Source organism: Euprymna scolopes, chromosome 2 (assembly GCF_053919585.1).
Source record: "Euprymna scolopes isolate OS-2025 chromosome 2, ASM5391958v1, whole genome shotgun sequence".
Classification (NCBI taxonomy): domain Eukaryota; kingdom Metazoa; phylum Mollusca; class Cephalopoda; order Sepiida; family Sepiolidae; genus Euprymna; species Euprymna scolopes.
The window spans coordinates 24,646,011-24,664,164 of record NC_136483.1 but is presented as its reverse complement, the minus strand read 5'-3'; the positions used below and the strand labels follow the sequence as shown (position 1 = coordinate 24,664,164).

Genomic DNA, 18,154 nt, shown 5'->3' with positions numbered 1-18,154 from the left:
TTGATTTAGCAAAAGAGATACATCAAAGAGAGGTGAATGACTTCTTCAGTTAATTGTAAATTGTGGTAATTAGAACAATTAAATTTTTCTTCAAATATAACTCTATCTCAGAACTAAAGTATATTTTTTGCATTTTTTTTTCTTTTGTATTATTAAAGTACAGTGTGTTCACAAAAATTTGACGTCATTTCGCAGGCCAATAATTTTGCCAATTTTCGTTAAAATGACCTCAAATTTTCAAAGCTTGTATAGAAACAGTTCAAGATTTTATATTTAATGTTTGACATTTATCTCTTTTTAGGTTGTGAAATGCAATTCATTTCAAAAGAAAAGTCATTTTGCGTGTTTGGCACGAGTTTGATTACCGACTTGACGTCTGCAGAGTCACGGGCGGCGCTCATATTGAACATTTGTGAAAATTATGAAATCAGTCATAGAATCTACAATTTTCTTCTTTGAAATGTTAACTAATAAAACTTATGATGTTCAACACAAGGTCTGTATAGTTTCATTAAGATACACTAAGTTGTTTCCGAAATATTGGCATTTAAAATGATGTCCACTTTTTTTTTGGGGGGGGGGGCTGTATAGAGAAAAATGTAATAGGAAAACAAACGTTCATATATTCACATTTTGTATAATAATCGATTACTATGGGAAATGAATGTTAGGTAGTTAACGACACGGACTGATAATTTAAGTATGTCAAGTTCGAACGCAGTCGTTTAACAGAAACATTTTCACTTAGGACTTTTCACGTAGTTCCTCCTATAAATAACCGGTGTCTTTGTAGAAACAATTCAAACTAGAAATATATCAAGAAAACCAATGCTAACAATAGAATCATCAGATTTATACGAAATGGATGAATATATGAATAAATGGATCGATTAATATAAATAAAGTAAATCTATGTTTTGCGTTTAGATGAGAATTACTAAGAAATATGAAAGGAATGGGTTGTCAGAGATAAATAATTAATGTACGTGTTAATAAAGAAATGTTATTGTTACATTGTTTTTGTGTTTTGTTGTGTCTTGCTTCAAAGATTTGTTGCATACTCGTCTATATAACATGGGTGAATATATAAAATAGTCTTTTCAATTTTTGTTTTAATTTTCTTATCACTTTGTTTTTCCTGGGGATAGGGCATTCTACCGGATGCCAAACATTTTCCCATTAGTCTAGTTACTCCAACCGAGATATCTTTTTAAGATTCTAACCGTCTCTTTAAGTGCTATTGCTTGTATTTCTTTTGCACTTGGTTCGCCGGGTATATTCGCCAAATCTTCAGTGCCTGTACATGTATGCATAACAAAAACGTTCGGGAGTATATAACGTCTTGTTTGTATTCCTGTGTGTAAAGGTGTTTTACATATACACAGATAGCATACATTTTGTCATCGTGTCATCTCTTCTTCTTTTTAACAACGCCGGACAATGTTGGTGATTTCATAATCTTTCATTTTTCAATTATTCTATCGGGGATGCAGTAAATTCACGGTTGTCTAATTCTTTATGCCCCCACACACAAGTCCTATCAAGTGGATTACCTCATTCCATGTCCAGCCCGGCCAAAGGTTGATAATCGACCCTTTTTCCAACAAACTAAAACTGCACATCTATATCTTTTAACGTATTACGTCATCACCTGATAGTTTTCACATAATTCATTTGTTATTATTAGGGCTGTGACAATAGCATATTCTTTTCATTGTTTGGACTCTTGAGTATATATCCGTTAATATCTTATATGTTTTATATAGACTGATGTGGTTCTCGGGTGATTCACTGTGTCTTACTGTGTCGGATATATACTTGAGTGTTAAAAGAATGAAAAGAATATTCTGTTGTCACAGCCCTGGTTATAATTCACACATTCCAACTGGCCTCTTGATCTCAAATTCCTCTTCTAAGTGAAAACGTACTTGTCAGAATAAAATTCCATTCTATCAAATTAAAATGCTTAAGTGATTATTTATAAATATTCAATTCTAAAATACCTCTTTTAGGTGACATTGAAGTAAGACTTACGAAACACAATCATAATAATAATCGACTAGTTTATTTTCCGGCATTGCCCAGAACCAGCAACATAACATTATGAGAACAAATAACCCTCATCAAAACTGAGAAGAAAAAGTGCGTCTGAAACAATTCAAAAGCTTATTTAATTGGGTGGCAGCTTTTATAACAATATCGATCTTATTCGATTATGACGACTAAATTTGGTTTCTTTTTTTGCTTCTACTCTCAGTCTCTCTCTCTCTCTCTCTCTCTCTCTCTCTCTCTCTCTCTCTCTCTCTCTCTCTCTCTCTCTCTCTCTCTCTCTGTATTTCTTTCATAATAATCAATATCAACAAATCGATAATCGATATAATGTCTGTGTCCCACACACGTGAACTTGTCATCAAAGGGAAAAAATGTCGAATAAATTCCCATTGCTGAAAGAGACCTGAATTTAGACCAGGGTTTTATCATTGATATTTTATTCCGCTGGTGTACCAAGTTTTTTATTCGACCTTTATGTGGGACAGAGAAAGGCGAATTTTTAACCGTTGTAGCCTAAACCGAATATATTATCTGGATATTTTGCTTTTAAAAATTCCCTATCGTGTGGTAAGTTGCATTTGATATGGCAACTTTCATTAAATGGCCTTGTGTCAGACTAAGCTGATCAAATTACGTACAACTATTGTATAATGAGTAACAACCTTACTAAATTTTATTGGCATAAGCCCATGCAAAACTTAGTTGAGCTTAGGAACAGAGAAGAATAGAAAGTTGCCATTGATCTTACTTTCGACCACCTCGTCTTATTTTGTTCTTTAGTCCTCACATTAATGCTCTTTCTGACAAATATGAAAAGGGGTGTTGTTTTCTTGGTCGGAATTTATCCATATAACACTTAATAATAGCTACTTGTTGACTTTGAATTGGTATCTTTACCTCCTTTCATCAAGTGGTTTTATGCATTTCTGCAGCGATTTCATTACTATATATATGTGTGTGTGTGTGTGTGTAGCTAGACTAAGAGTAGTTGATTCGTTTGTCTATCCTATTAGTTCTCCGTCGAAGGATGGCTCTCTTGACACTGAAATCCGCAGACGAATTCAGAAGGTATCTGCAGCTTTTCGAAGGTTGGAGAATAGAGTGTGTTCTGATCGTGGCATCACAGACAGGACAAGGATCTGCGTTTACAAGACCTGTGTGCTAACCACACTGTTGTATTCATCGGAGACATGGGCATTGCATCAAAGGCACATTAAATGGTTTGAACGATTTCACCAAATATTCTTGAGACGTAACTTAAACATTAAGTATCACGCACAAGTACCCAATACTGAGGTCCTTGTAAGAGCATGTTGTTCTAGTGTTGAGACCCTTGTAATCAGATCTGACATGATTTAGGTGGGCCATCTCGTTTGAATGAAAGATTGTAGGCTGCCAAAACAATTTTTTATGGGGAGTTACAAAATGGCAAGCGCCCTCAACACAAGCCTAGGAAGAGGTTAAGGGACTGTACAAAGAACAATTTGAAAGTCTTACAAATCGACATCGACACGTGGGAAGAACTTACTCTATAAAGGCCGAAGTGGCGAAAGCTTATACGTGATGTTCTAGATATAAGAAAGCAGGCTCACACCAATCTGAAGCGAGAACTTTGCAAAGGTTTAATTGATGGTCTTAACCATAACACACGGAGCTGGAAATGCGGCACTTGTGAACGAGTTCTTTTGTCAAAAGCTGGCTACGTCAACCACCTTAAATCACACAAAACTCCTCCTATTAGTCCGAACTAAACGATCTGTTTAACATGCAGCAAATTTTGCAAGTCTTCTGCTGGTTTGAGAAAACATGTGGTTGTTCATAGGAATACCCTTCAACTTTCAGAGGAAGTCAACTGAGTGGCAATTGCTCAATTTGTATGTCACATCTGCTTCAAGATGTACAAATTTGCGGCGGGAGTGCAGAGTCATCTGAGATGACATGGACAACGAGATTGGGAGAACTCAATGAGAATGGAAAGATGCAGCAATCATCATGTATGTATTAAGTCTCACCGGACATGTTTAGGGAGTTATGTTTGTTTTCCAATAAACGCATATGACAAATCTCGGTAAAGTGCTCGTGATCGTCAGAGGTTAAGCGACGGTGAAGTCTCTTCGAGATTGGAGCTTTGGAGCATCTGGGCGCAATGAGTGAACGAGCATCGTGGCGAGCGAATTTGTGAATGTGTAAAACCTATTAATGAAGTTACGAAGAACCTTCAATAAGTTTCCAGATTTTTTTGTATAGGTATTTAAAATTGTTGTAGACATTAGAAAATTCAGAATGTTATTGCTATACATCTTATATGAGATGAATGGCCAATTTCTTAGGTTCAAAAGAAGAGGTACAGCAGGAACTGGAATACTGAATTTCAAAATAGCAATCTGGATGTGAGGACACTTTAGAAAAACGATATGCAATAAAATCCTGTTTTAAACATATATAGTACAGAAATTCTGTTTTAAAAATATATAGTATAGAGTGCTTCAGGCTGCTTTTGGACCATCTTGCATGCCTCGAGCATCAGTTGTTGAGTAGCATAACATATTCCAGAAAGGCAGGGAATATATAAGGGATGATGAGAGTTGTGGGAGGAGTAAGGAAGTCAGAACACTAGAGTTGATTGGTCAAATAAAGAATTTCATGGATAAGAACTGTCGTGTGTCTATAGAAACACTAAGTGCACAGTTTGATGCCAGTGTGGGAACTATACACACAATTATTTGTAAGAAACTGAAGATGCGGAAGATTTGCGCGAAGTTTGTCGCAAGAGTTCTCATAGTAGATAAAATTATTTGACCAAGATGGGCATCAAGATTGTTCCTCACCCTCGATATAGTCAAGACCTTGATCCCTGTGATTTTTTGGTTACTCTCTAAGTTCAAGGAAAACTTTAGAGGCTGCCGTTATGAGGACAACTGAAACATGATATTTGACTTTTACATTTTAAACTTCAATTGAAACCGTTATTTACAGATAATTTTATAGAGTTGTCGATTTTACAGATTTAGATGACAATACAAATATAGGGGGTATTTATTGATCATCATTCTATCCTGGACAACGTCGGGTATATATATATATATATATATATATATATAGAGAGAGAGAGAGAGAGAGAGAGAGAGAGAGACAGACAGACAGACAGACAGAGACAGACAGACAGACAGACAGACAGAGACAGAGAGAGAGAGAGAGTGAAAGAGAGAGAGAAAATGCCAAGATATTGTAGAATTGAATTTATAATATTTATTCAAAACAATGAATACGAAATAAAAGTGAAAAGTTCCTTATTCCATGGAGTTTCAAAGATACGATCTCCTCCTCAGACGAAAAAAACCTTAACAAAAGGTAAGTATAAATAAATATATATTAGGTTAGATCAATTTTTTAAAACAGTCCAGAAAAATAGTTTCATGCAAGAAAATAAAGTTTATAGGTAAAAAGGAAAAAGAATACTCAGCAATATCCAATACATTTAGTTGCAAATATTATTATTATTTACCAGAGCTATATATTATAGAGTGGATAAACGAAATGACCTCGTGACAGCTTAAATATATTACAAAAACTCTTTATATATATATATATATATATATATATATATATATATATATATATATATATATATATATATATAAAAGAGAGAAAGAGAGAGAGAGAAAGAGAGACAGGGATATATATATATATATATATATATATATAAAAGAGAGAAAGAGAGAGAGAAAGGGAGACAGGGATATATATATATATATATATATATATATATATATATATATATATATATATATATATATATTAAAATCACCTCGTGTGTGCTTGCTTCTGCGGCACATACACTAGCCGGCATATGACATGATTACAATATCTAAGCTTATAATTTGGTAACAACAATAATACACACACACACACATACATACATATATATATATATATATATATATATATATATATATATATATATATATATATATATACAGACAGACATTGTTGAACGGCATGGGGTGTTTTTACTTAATCGTCATTTTTTGTAATTTCTCCAATGTTTCGTATGATCGTTCTAATATCTTGGTCGGATTTGTGTAAGAAGTCATTTTCGTCCATCTATTTTTTTTTGTTTGTTTTAGTTCTTTTTTGCAAGTACTTTTAACTGATTTTCCTTCAGTCGTTTTCAGGCTGTTTCGTTTAAAATCTGAATTCTTTTATATGCTTTAGTTCAAATTACATTTAAATTTTTTGAAATACTGAAGCGTCTCGTGTGTAAAAAAATGTTTTAACGTGTTAAGATCGTGGCTAAAATAAATGTACAATGGCTTAAAACTGTGAGTTATAAAATGGTATGGAAATTATAGTTTTTTTTTAATTTTATTTAATCAATTAATAAATTTACATTACAACATATATATATAGATATACATATGTAACTATATGTGCACATATACACATATATATATCGAAATACACACACATATACACACACATACACACACACACACACACACACATATATATATATATATATATATATATATATATATATATATATATATATATATGTATGTATGAGGGTTACATACTCAGGCACTTTAAAATGTTATTACTGTTCTCTAAATTTACATTGTTAATTTTTTAATGTTTAGCTTTTACGCTTTCAGTATTTTTAGTCTTTTTACGATTGGATCCATATGAATGATTTTCGTGTTTTCAACTAGGAATTTTTCTTAATTGAGAATGTGGGAAACCATGTTGTTTTAAGTGTTGGCAAATCGAGATTGTATCTGAAAAGTGTAGGGTTAATAGTCTGGGCAATGTGTTGGTCGTGTTTCCAATGTAGCTATTGGCGTTTCTATTGTTGGAGATGCATTCTCCCAAAGTGCATTTGAATTGGTAGACCCCATTCGTTTCATCGACTGATTTTGTTGTCCGGGAAGTGTTATTTTTAATTATAAGATGAGCAGTGGTTTATTTCTTGTAGTAGATAATAAATCTGATAGTATTATTGACTGGGGATATATATCGATGTATTATATTTCTTAGTACTTTCTTCATCTGATTTAAAGTTGTGGTGTAGTTGATTGCGATAGAATATATTGATGGGGTGTGGATTGTTAATTTGGTTATTATTAGTTTGGTCCAAGTTTTTAACCGTTAGTTTAATTTGTTTATCGACTAATGAATTTGGGGAATTGGTCATAAAGTAAGACCTGTTTTACATTTTTTAATTCACTGTAGAATATTTTTTATTTGAGGAGATGACATTGGATCGATTAATTAGGTTCTTTATAATTGCAGGTTTGTATCCGTAGGGATATTCACTTTTGAAGTTTAAGATACAGGAATTTGTTGCAAGTATTTTTATATGTAGAAGTGATGAATTCATCTTTGCTGGAGTCTATGAGAACGTCAAGAAATGGAATACTATTGTTTGTATTTAATTCATAAGTGAAAGCAGGCACAGAGTTTGTTTGAAAATGACCATTTAACTTCTCTCTTTCGTTATTATTATCAGCGAGAATAAAAATATCGTTGACGTACGTAACGTAAATAGACGGGTTTTTTTATAATATTAAATATTTTATTCTCTAGCTTGGACATGTAAAAGTTGCTAAAAGTGGGTTCCAATACGAACTCCATTGATGCCCATCGATTTGTGTGTAAATTTTGCCTTTATAATCATAAAAGAGGACTTCGGTTGTACATGCTAGTAATAACTGGGGGGGGGGGTATATGGTTTATTTTCAGGGGAGAGAAGGATTATAGTATATATTGTCCATGATGATACCAATGATTTTGTGAACTGGGGCGTTAGTCAAGAGGCTTTCTACGTCTTGTGATTTTGTTATTGACTTTTGTTGTTTGGAGAATTTGTATAAGTTTTTCAGTAGATTTTACGCTTTATTTGCTTTGTAGGTAAAAAGGTTATGAGATCATTGATTGTTTTAGTTAATTTATAGATAAGGGTTGTTACTTGTGAAACATTGAGGCGGAGGGGAGAGTTGGGTGTCCGTCCTTATAATCACCAATTATTTTAGGGAGTTTTTGAGTGTCTATTATAGCATTATTTGCAGTTATGAGTTTATTGACTTGAGTTTTTAGTTGATTTATAGCTTTCTATTCATTTTTTTTAATTTTTGTGTGCTCATCTAAAATGGTTTCTAGTTTTTGGAAATAATCAGATTTGTTAAGTATATATATGTTAGCTTTGTCGCTTTTTCTAACGATAATGTTTTGGGTGATTTTTAAGTTTATTCACTGCTTTTTCAGATTATTGATTATAATTGCATTAGATCTTTTGTTTTTATCGAAGCTGTTTTAATGGATTCGGCTTTGAGTATGTCTTTTATTCCTTGGTGCGTAATGATTTTTGGTTCGTTTTTTTTTAGTGTGTAATATTTTCATGTAAACGTTCTATTTTAAATCCTTTGGTTGGATGATTATATGTGTTAAAAATGTGACAATTAGGTCCTAGGTTAAGAAATACAATTTTATGTTCGATAAGTTCCTGGTGTGAGAGATAGATGCAGTCTTTTGTTTTGTTTTTTGGGGAAGTAAAATAGAGCCTTTATACAAAGAGTTGAGTTTATTTTGGATAGATGTTCTATGCGCTACTTCAAGTTATTACAAATTTCAGATAAACGGTGTTGGTTTTCGTTGTATTGGTTTGTAGTGTCGCTGTGCTTTAGTTTATTTTTAGTTCCTGAATTTCAGAAGTGTGGTTTTCAATAACCTCTTGGTAATGGTAATTTGTCGCTTAACAAGGTTGATTCTTAAGTTCTGACTATAAATTTCATTATGAATTACAAAATATCTGATATTTCTCCCAAACCTCTGGCCTTGATGGAGGGGAGACTAAAACTTACTACGATGGTTTTAAATCATCTGAAATAACAGAAAGGGGAGATTTGATTCGTAATATTCCAGATATGTTATATCTACTCTCTTTGGTTTTCATACATAAAGTAAATTTCACACTTGTATAAGGATTATTTCATACTGGGGATATTCATAATCGTAGCTTATTTCCAAAAGAGGAGAGATACAACATATTAGAAATATTTGGAATCAAGTTCATCCTTGCTGCTATTTCAAATCATGTAAAACCATAGCATCAAGTTTTAGACTCCCCTCCATCAAGGCCAGAGATTTGGGGGAAATATATATATACCATACTTTGGGGTTATTGCGCCAGGTTCGGCGTAATTGCGCCAACTAGCTAACAGTGCTCTTTTGGCAACCACGTATATAAAGAGCAGTTGTTTTATTTTTTTTTAGTTGGTGCAATTACTCCCGGATATGGCGCAATTACCTCAAAATACAAACACACACACACACACACACACATATATATATATATATATATATATATATATATATATATATATATATATATATATATATATATTCACTTGTGAGCAAAACAAATGGGCCAAACAAATTTTATACATTTTATTGCACTAAAAACTATATTGAACAAAGAAAAATTGAGCAAAGAAACTTAAACGAGACTAATAACACAGAACAAGACATTTACTTTAATAAATGCTTAGGATGGAATCGCATCCTCTTTTGATTTCTTTAAAAGATCAATCCTTTTAGATATGCTCTCAACCAAAGTGGAATACTGTGAAGAGGAGATGCTATTCCATTCGCTTTGCACAGCTTTCCACAGTTTGTCATTGTTCAAAAAAGTTCTTCTGGCCAATGCACGAGATATTATGAATCAAATATTCTCGATTGGGTTTAAATCGGGGCTTTGACCTGGCAAAAATATCACATCAATTGAATTATCAGAAAACCATTTTTCTGTGACTTTAGCAGTGTGTTGAAAAATAATGTTCTGTGATATTCCCAGCTCCTGAATGCTTAGTAACAGTTCTGTTTCTAACATTCGAATGTATTCCTTTGCATTGATTGACTTTTCACATCTAATAAGTTCCCCAACTACTGCTGTTCCCCATACCATTATCCCTCCATTCCCGTGTTTAACTGTCGTTTTTATGTAATTTGGGAAAATCTTTCTCCAGTTCTTCGATTGCACCGTTCGGGAGCATCGGGAGCATCACTAACAAGTCAAAATCTTGATTCATCTAACCAGAAAACATTCCTGAACCAGTCTGTATCTTTCTTGCCATAGCATGAGAAAATCTATTTCTATCATTGATGTTCTTCTTAGATAAAATGGCTACTTTGCACACTTTTTAGAGAAGATCCCATTGCTTTCATTCGTTTAGATATTGTATATCTAGAAAGAGAATTTCCAGTCCCTGTTTTGAATTCTTTGCTATGGTTAACTCTTCGATCTTTCAAAGCAGTTATTTTAAGCCTGTGGTCGTCCTTCAAAGTAGATGTTCTAGGGCGACCAAATCTAGATTTCCCTTTTACCAAGAGTTCGACTTTAAACCTTTGACCGATTCGCTTTACTGCAGGAAAAGATGTTTTCACATTTTCTTTTAAAGATGCGGTCTTACCATTTTTAGGATTCATTTTTTCACTTATTATTATATGCTATAATAATAATCTGCAAAATAGAAATTTTCAGTTAGAATTAACAAAAATTTATGGAAAAATATTGAAAAATCGATTTCTTCCTTCTTTTATTCTTGGCCTATTTTTTTTTTTTGCTCATGAGTTTATATATATATATATATATATATATATATATATATATATATATATATATATAAAGTTGTAGAACATTTTATTTATATATGTATTTTGACTACATTTTTCGGTTCTATAAGGCTAACTGAATATATTTTGTCATTATTTTAAATAACGGGATGAAGGTGTGCGTATGGTCTCAATTTAAAACCGAAATGTATTTGCTAAAAATGTGTATAAATAAATATACAATTGTATTGCTTATTGCGTACTTTTATAAACATAATTTCATTGAATTTATTGGATTATACTCTGTCGACATAAACTTACATAGATCAATTATATATATATATATATATATATATATATATATATATATATATATATATATATATATATATATATATACAAAAATCCAGAAATCGTTTTTCGCGGTGAACAACTGATAATCGATATCATAAATCAAAGTAAATTCTTGGAAGCAAATACAGTAATTGAAAGTGATTAATTGACTTAAAACACAGGAATTTTCCTAGGAATGACTGGGGATTAAAACTTTTTTCTTCCAAGACTATAAATATATATTTCTGTCTCAGTTTTTTCTCCATTTATGACAAGAAGCATTTAGCTTCGAAATGCCATGACATAAAAAGTTTTCTCCCTTATTCCTCGTTCTGTAACCATTATTGACTTGATAATGTGATAAAGTTACTATGTTACTTTACGCTTTATCTTCTTAACTTATACATACATACATACATATATATATATATATATATATATATATATATATATATATGAATATATATGTATATATGAATATATATATATATGAATATATATTTGTACATATATATATACATATGAATATATACATATATATTTGTACATATATATATATATGAATATATATATATATGAATATATATACGAATATATATTTTTACATATATATATGAATATATGCATATATATTTGTACATATATATATATATATATATATATATATATATATAAGGGAAAGAGAGAGGAAATAATTTGCATAAAGTATTACTTTTCGTAATTAGAATATATATATATATATATATATATATATATATATATATATATATATATATATATATATATTTCTCCGTAATGTTCAAGAGTAAGAAAGCAGACTACTATACTCGCCGTCGGGTTTCGAATCTCAGTTTGAATACCTGAGGAGTTGTGATACGTGGAAACAGCTGTCTGTGCATGACTACGTGTGAATGTGAAGTGAGATAGGGAAATCAATACACACTTATGCGAAGAGTTGTAAGGCATTTCCTGATCTCCACACACTCTTTCTTAGGAGCGTTTTCCGTTACGAAGGATGAGATCTCATTACCGAGAGAACTGATAACATTTTAGCTTCGAGATATGAAAGCTGAGATTCCGTAATGGACACATTGCGAACAAAACAGAACGATTAGGTATTTGATCGAAGCAGATATGACACAGTATACAATCGGCTAGCACATTTAACACGCGGTGTCTTTGAATTTCGGTGATAAAGTACTGAGAGCATATTAAGTTAATTGAAAAATCTAGAATTGTTGGTATCCTTTGATGAATTATTTCTTTGAATTAATATAACATAGATACCGCTGTTGTTTCAGCCAAGGCGTTTTATATCCTCAGTAAAGGTGTGGGTGATTACATTTATCAGGTAGGTGCAAAAAGGTTTTGCCGATTTAAAATTTCATCTTGAAACTGACAAACTGTGTTTTGAAAATCTTTATTCATAACAATAACGACATTTGTATTATTTGTGTTGATCGAACTATTGTTCTCATCTTGCTCATCAGTGTTTTTTTTTTTTAACAACAACGAACATGCCTGAAGACAGTCGAAGGACAATCCGACCGAAATGTTGCACAAATAGCACTCAAGAGGAGAACAATAGTCCGATCAATACAAATATCAGTCTCCATCACAAAGATTCACAAATTTAATATCGACATTTGCTCTTTTTTTAACTTTATTCCATCTGTTAACGAACTTATAAATGCATCGCTTATGAATTCTGTAGGTTTTAATGTTGCAATATGAATCTAACACATCTTCAATCTCCTCTTGTGGTGCTAACCTAACGCCGTCTAGATGATTTTGTAAGACTAAAAATAAAGGAATATCTAACGAATCTAGGTTAGGAGAATATACAGTATAGGGCGAGATTTCCCAACCAAATTCTCATAGAATATCTTTGGTCAGTAGTACTGTGTGAAGACAAGCATTATCATGATGGAAGATGACTCTCTGTTTTTTTTACTAAAGAATGTCGTTTTCAGGTTAATATGCCTAAGAATATTACAGACAAATATGAATGATACTTAAATAGCATGAAAGAAAAACATATAAATTAATGATTAATAATTTAAAACACAAATTGATGGTGAAGTAATGACACTGTGTTTGAACTAAATCACAATGGTTTAAAATGGCCCTCGTAAATATCAACAAAAACGTTTGCACCTATCTAGTACACAGTTGTGCATATGCAATATAAACAAACGCTTTGCTGCATAACTCCCCAACAAGATTAGTCTCTATTAATCTGGCCCTTACCAAAGTATGCTCAGTGGCAATATGCTTTTAGAAACATCTAGTGTAATTTGCGGTGTTTGGATAATTCACAGTACTGTTCTCATTTTAAATATTATTCTCACAACGTATCGGCCAATTTAAAATACGACCTTCTTCAGGTGCATCCACACGCAGCGAAACAATAAAAGTAATAATCAGTTTGAAATGATAGTCATCTAGAAGTTGAAGATTGCATTTTCTCTGCTACTCGGTTATGGATAACAGAACGAGAACGATCTACTATGTAGATTGAATGAAAAGTTCAGTTCGAAATTCCAGATAGATTCCCCAGTTCGATATAAAGGATCTCGCATTTGACAAGACGCACCAGCGGAAGATCGAAGGCTGCATCGGTTGAAACGGTGTGAGACTAACGTTCAAGATGAGAGCAGTAGTCCAAATACGTTTAAGTAAATTTCTCCAGAAAAGGCGTGAAGCAACTTGGTGTAAGGATTTAGCAAGAACGAAAGATGATTATCGAAAAAACAGAAGATGTCTATTGATCTTAGTCTTGAAAAAAAAACAATCTTATATGTAGGGGAAAAAAACAGTCTGCAGTGAAAGAGTTCTACAAGGCCGCGGTTCTTAGAAAGAAGCTACTGGAAAAAGAAGCTGTATTACAATTGTAAAAACAGGGAATTGATGGAGATCATTAGACCAACGAGTCAAACGAATTGGAACAAAGGAAGTATGAAATAGATCAGACAATTCTGAAAAGCACATGCCTTAATAATACAAATTACCAATCGTTATCTAAAAAATTACGAAAAAAATTGTGATATCTAAAACTTGTGAAGAGTTCTATGAGAAAAAAAAACGTAAATAACTTTGTAAAAAGTCCAATATCATTACTTTTGTTTTTCTTTTCTCTTTGTTTTTTTTTTGTTTTTTTTTGTTTTTTTTTTGTTTTTTTTTCAAGAAAACTTCTGAAAAATAACTGCAAAAATAGAAAGACATCAAGTAAAAAAAAAAAGATTGGCGTGGTCTTACCTGTTCATTGACTTTATTTTTGCCCCGTGGAGCATTGACGGCACTTTTGATCCCCATCGATTCGCTGTCGATGGTGCCGACGAGCTTCGGCACATGACTGCTACAGTAAATATCCGGTTCGTTGTGCTGATCCCAATGGAATGTCCGCAGACTCAGCTGCAATCCACACACCCGGCATCGGAAACAGCCGCGATGGAACAATACACCAATGTCAACCCTTTCCAATGCGTAGACCCGTTTACAACATCGGTAACAAGGGTCTACCTGTAAAGAACTGCTCCGACTTTCCGAGCCTTGGCTATCTGATCCATTGTCGTAGGCCATTGTAGAGTCCTCAAGTTGGTGTTCTCGTTTTGGGAGTCCGTGATAGTTAAAATGTTTGTCGACTAAAGCAGAACACATAGCAATGAACTTGGAGATTTTCGCTTTTATTATTTTTACCGCCTTTTTGTGTTTTTTATTTTTGTGTGTGCGTGTGTGTGTCAGCGTTTGATATGTTGATGTTATGATTCCTTTTGTCTTATCTGTATCAGTAAACTGAGCACGTTACAAGCTTAAGTCTCTCGATGATTATTATTACTAAAGGATATCACCGTGGTTAAGTGGTTAACGACATGAACTGACGACCTGGGTGTCCCAAGTTCGAATCCGGTTCGTTCCACAAAATCACTTTCAGTTAGGATATTGGAAACCTCCACGTGGTCCCTCCCGTAAGTACTTGATGTATTGCTAGAAAGAATTCTGACTAGTAAAACATTGGGGAAAACAGTGCCAACAATAGCCTCAACTTATGAGGATGATTGCTAAAAGTGTAGGACAACGTATTCAAAGTAAACAACAGGTTCTCTAATTAAATTTTCATTAGATAAAATGCAATTTTGCATATTCTGTTAAAAGATAAACCAGTTTCCGATTCTTAGAAGAAATTAACAGAAAGCAGAAAACGCTCAGGCGAAAAGTTTCAATCCAATAAATGGTGGAATTATCGCGTTCGTAGACAATCAAGATCTTAATATAAAAATGAAAAATATCCAGGAAATAAATTATTTTAGATTTGATCGAAACAGACTTGGTTGTAATATTAATAACAAATTGTAAAGAACAGTTATTCTCTTTTCCCTGTTGAGATCTACTTTGCAATGACAACCTCAAAGACGCTTGCTTGTGTGTGAATGCTGGTATAATGAGGACGTGCGTGGTGGCAGAGGAGGGAGGGATAAATACACGTATGCGCGCGTGTGTACGAACGCGTATATGTGCGAGTCCACGCATATATCTGTGTGTGTGCGTGCGATATGTTGCAATAAAAGTGGTCTTCACCTTGCCTTTATTGTTTCCATCATAAAAACTAGTCATAGAAGAGGAAAATATTGGTTCCACTTATTCGGTATTAAACACGTAACGTGTTTATTGTGTAAAAAAGATTATTCCCCGCCCACCCTCACTCCCAACTCTGATATATTTCCATATGAATTCAAACTAAAGAGTTTTACTGGTGTTAAAGGCAAATTAATGAATCATACTTATTTGAAGTAGTAGTATTAGTAGTAATAGCAGTAGTAGTAACAATTAACTTGTTTTGCTCATGAGAAAAAAACGTATTTATTTTATGGTCCTACTGGCCTTACAAGCCGATCCATCATTATAACGAACGGTTACGTAGCATTTGCTGTGATCTGCGCCAATCAGACACTTGTCGACGATGACGGATCGATTTCAGATTCCTATGTAACAAAATATTTGACAAGACGTTCCGAAATGTCTAAACTAATAGCAAATACGTGCAAATGTTATTGATTTAAATGTGTTTGTCGACATCGTTGGAGTCTGTCAATCTCAACATTTGCAATCTTAACAATTAAACAGTCTGCAAACATAAACGTGTGTTAAATAGATTATTTATTATGTAGAGCAAGCTCAACACTTTTCACTAGGTAAGTTGTGAATGTGTAGACGGACAGTATGTCACATGACAAAAACCTACCTGATTTGTACTGTTGTTTCAAAGTTTTCAAACTTTGTTTTCGGTTTCAAACAGTAATAATAACGCTTTTAGCTTTGAAAATCATACGAAAACATCCGTTTATTCCAAGTTAATTCATTAATGTTTTATGATTGTATTTATTTATAACAGAAAGATTTTACAATACTGTTAAAACGCGAAACTCATAGACAAAAATCAAATATATATTTAATAAAGATACTCATATGACCAGAATTTACTTTCATTCACGAGCAAATTGGCAAAGTTAACAATAAGAAGATGGAGAGGAAAAAATCCAAAGCGCTAGGTAAACTCTGATATTCGTTTATTTATCACTCTCGTCTGTAAGGGGTGACAATGGTGAAGTGGTTAGTGCCTCGAACTGGACGGTGTAGGTATGCCGAGTTCTCTAGAAACACTTTCATTTATGAATGCTCTGTAACGTATTCTAAAAAGAATCGGTGAAACCAATGTCCACAACAGAATCATACAAGTGATAAAATGTCGTACCATGCGAAATTCACACGAATGTATTTTAATTATTAGCTTCTTTCGTTTACGTTTACTATCATGCACGATTTGATATTTTTTTACTTGGGAATGACCATTTATCAAGGCCCGGAGGCCACTCGAGGATAAAGGTTAATGAATGCAAAGTTGTAGTGTAGTAATCGTTAATGGCGTAAATTCGGTAGAATTTGATTATTTATGGAGATGGCTCAACAAGAATTTGTTTACATCGAATTTGAAGGCTACCATGTTGCATTCAACCGGGAGACATACCAGCGGAGCAGTGTTCCACGGGCGAGCAGTTCTGGAAAATAAGCTTTGTTTATAGAACCTGCGTTTAGCTTTAGGCACAGATAGAGAATGAAAGAAATCATTTATAGTGGTTGTAGCTAGTCGAATGTTTTTTGTAAAAGTTTGGCAAGGAACAACTATATATTGGAGTTCAATCGAACACTTGTCAAGAAAATAACGATGGAGCAGAAATAAGCTGATGTTTGCTTTTTGTCTGTCCGTCTGTTGTTGTTGTTGTTGTTGTTGGTGGTGGTGGTGGTGTTGTTGTTGTCTAGAATTTAACTTTCTGGCTAATCTTATTTCTGTTAGGAGTTTGTTTCGAATTTAAAGAGCTTTGCGTTAGTATTTATTATTTTTGGACTATGAACGCGACTACGGGAAATACTTTGTCTCACCAAACCTCCAAGCTTCGAACGGGCGGATCAAGACACCCCATATTTACGGGGAAGTTACAAGGTTTCAATCCAAGGCTAGGGGGGTTAAAAGTTAAAGCGAGTTCTTCTCGTCACCAAACCAGGTTGACAGGTATTGTTGTTATTGTTGTTGTTTTTTGTTGTGTCATCGGTGTTCCTTCAGTCGTTTATAATAAAGAAATAAAGTTGCGTCGAGATGTTTGTACAAAATGATTTTAATAAATGAAACAAATTTTGAAATAATTGGAGATGAAAAGACGATTACAAATCGTGATCTACTGTGTATACGTATCAGGTTTAGTATACGTTTATATGTATTTTAGTGCGTCGACATGTACTTTATTTGGATGATTTTGCGTGCGTACTTGTGCAATTGTTAATAGGCATTCTTTTATTTGTGTGTGTGTATTTGTATGTTTGTTTGTAATTGTATGGTTGTCTAATATGTACGTGTAATTGTGTGTTTACACTAATACATATGTATGTTTGGTTTTATGTCTACATTCTTGTGTGTTTATGTTTGCGTGCGTCTGTGCACACACTTGTGCGAATATTCGTGTATGTGTGAATATATTTCAGTGTGGATGTGTATTTGTGAATGTGAAGGTGAAGTCAGCACGATGAAGAATTCAGTTGAAATAATTTTTAGTAAAAACTAAACTTAAAATTTGACTTTCGCCATTTTTAATGAGACTACTTGCGC

General features: G+C 33.1%; 1 protein-coding gene across 2 annotated transcripts in view; it reads right to left on the bottom strand.

The window, feature by feature from the left end:
* The window catches only part of LOC145289844 (hillarin-like), a 260,340-nt gene extending 244,905 nt beyond the window's left edge, over window positions 1–15,435 (bottom strand). The window contains exon 1 of one of the 2 annotated variants that reach the window (XM_080136444.1): window positions 14,254–15,435. In XM_080136444.1, the coding sequence (XP_079992570.1) occupies window positions 14,254–14,655 (402 nt within the window). In that variant the 5' untranslated portion in view covers window positions 14,656–15,435. The remainder of the gene's footprint in view (window positions 1–14,253) is intronic. The other variant, XM_080136442.1, reaches the window with a different exon arrangement.
* Window positions 15,436–18,154: the final 2,719 nt, after the last annotated feature.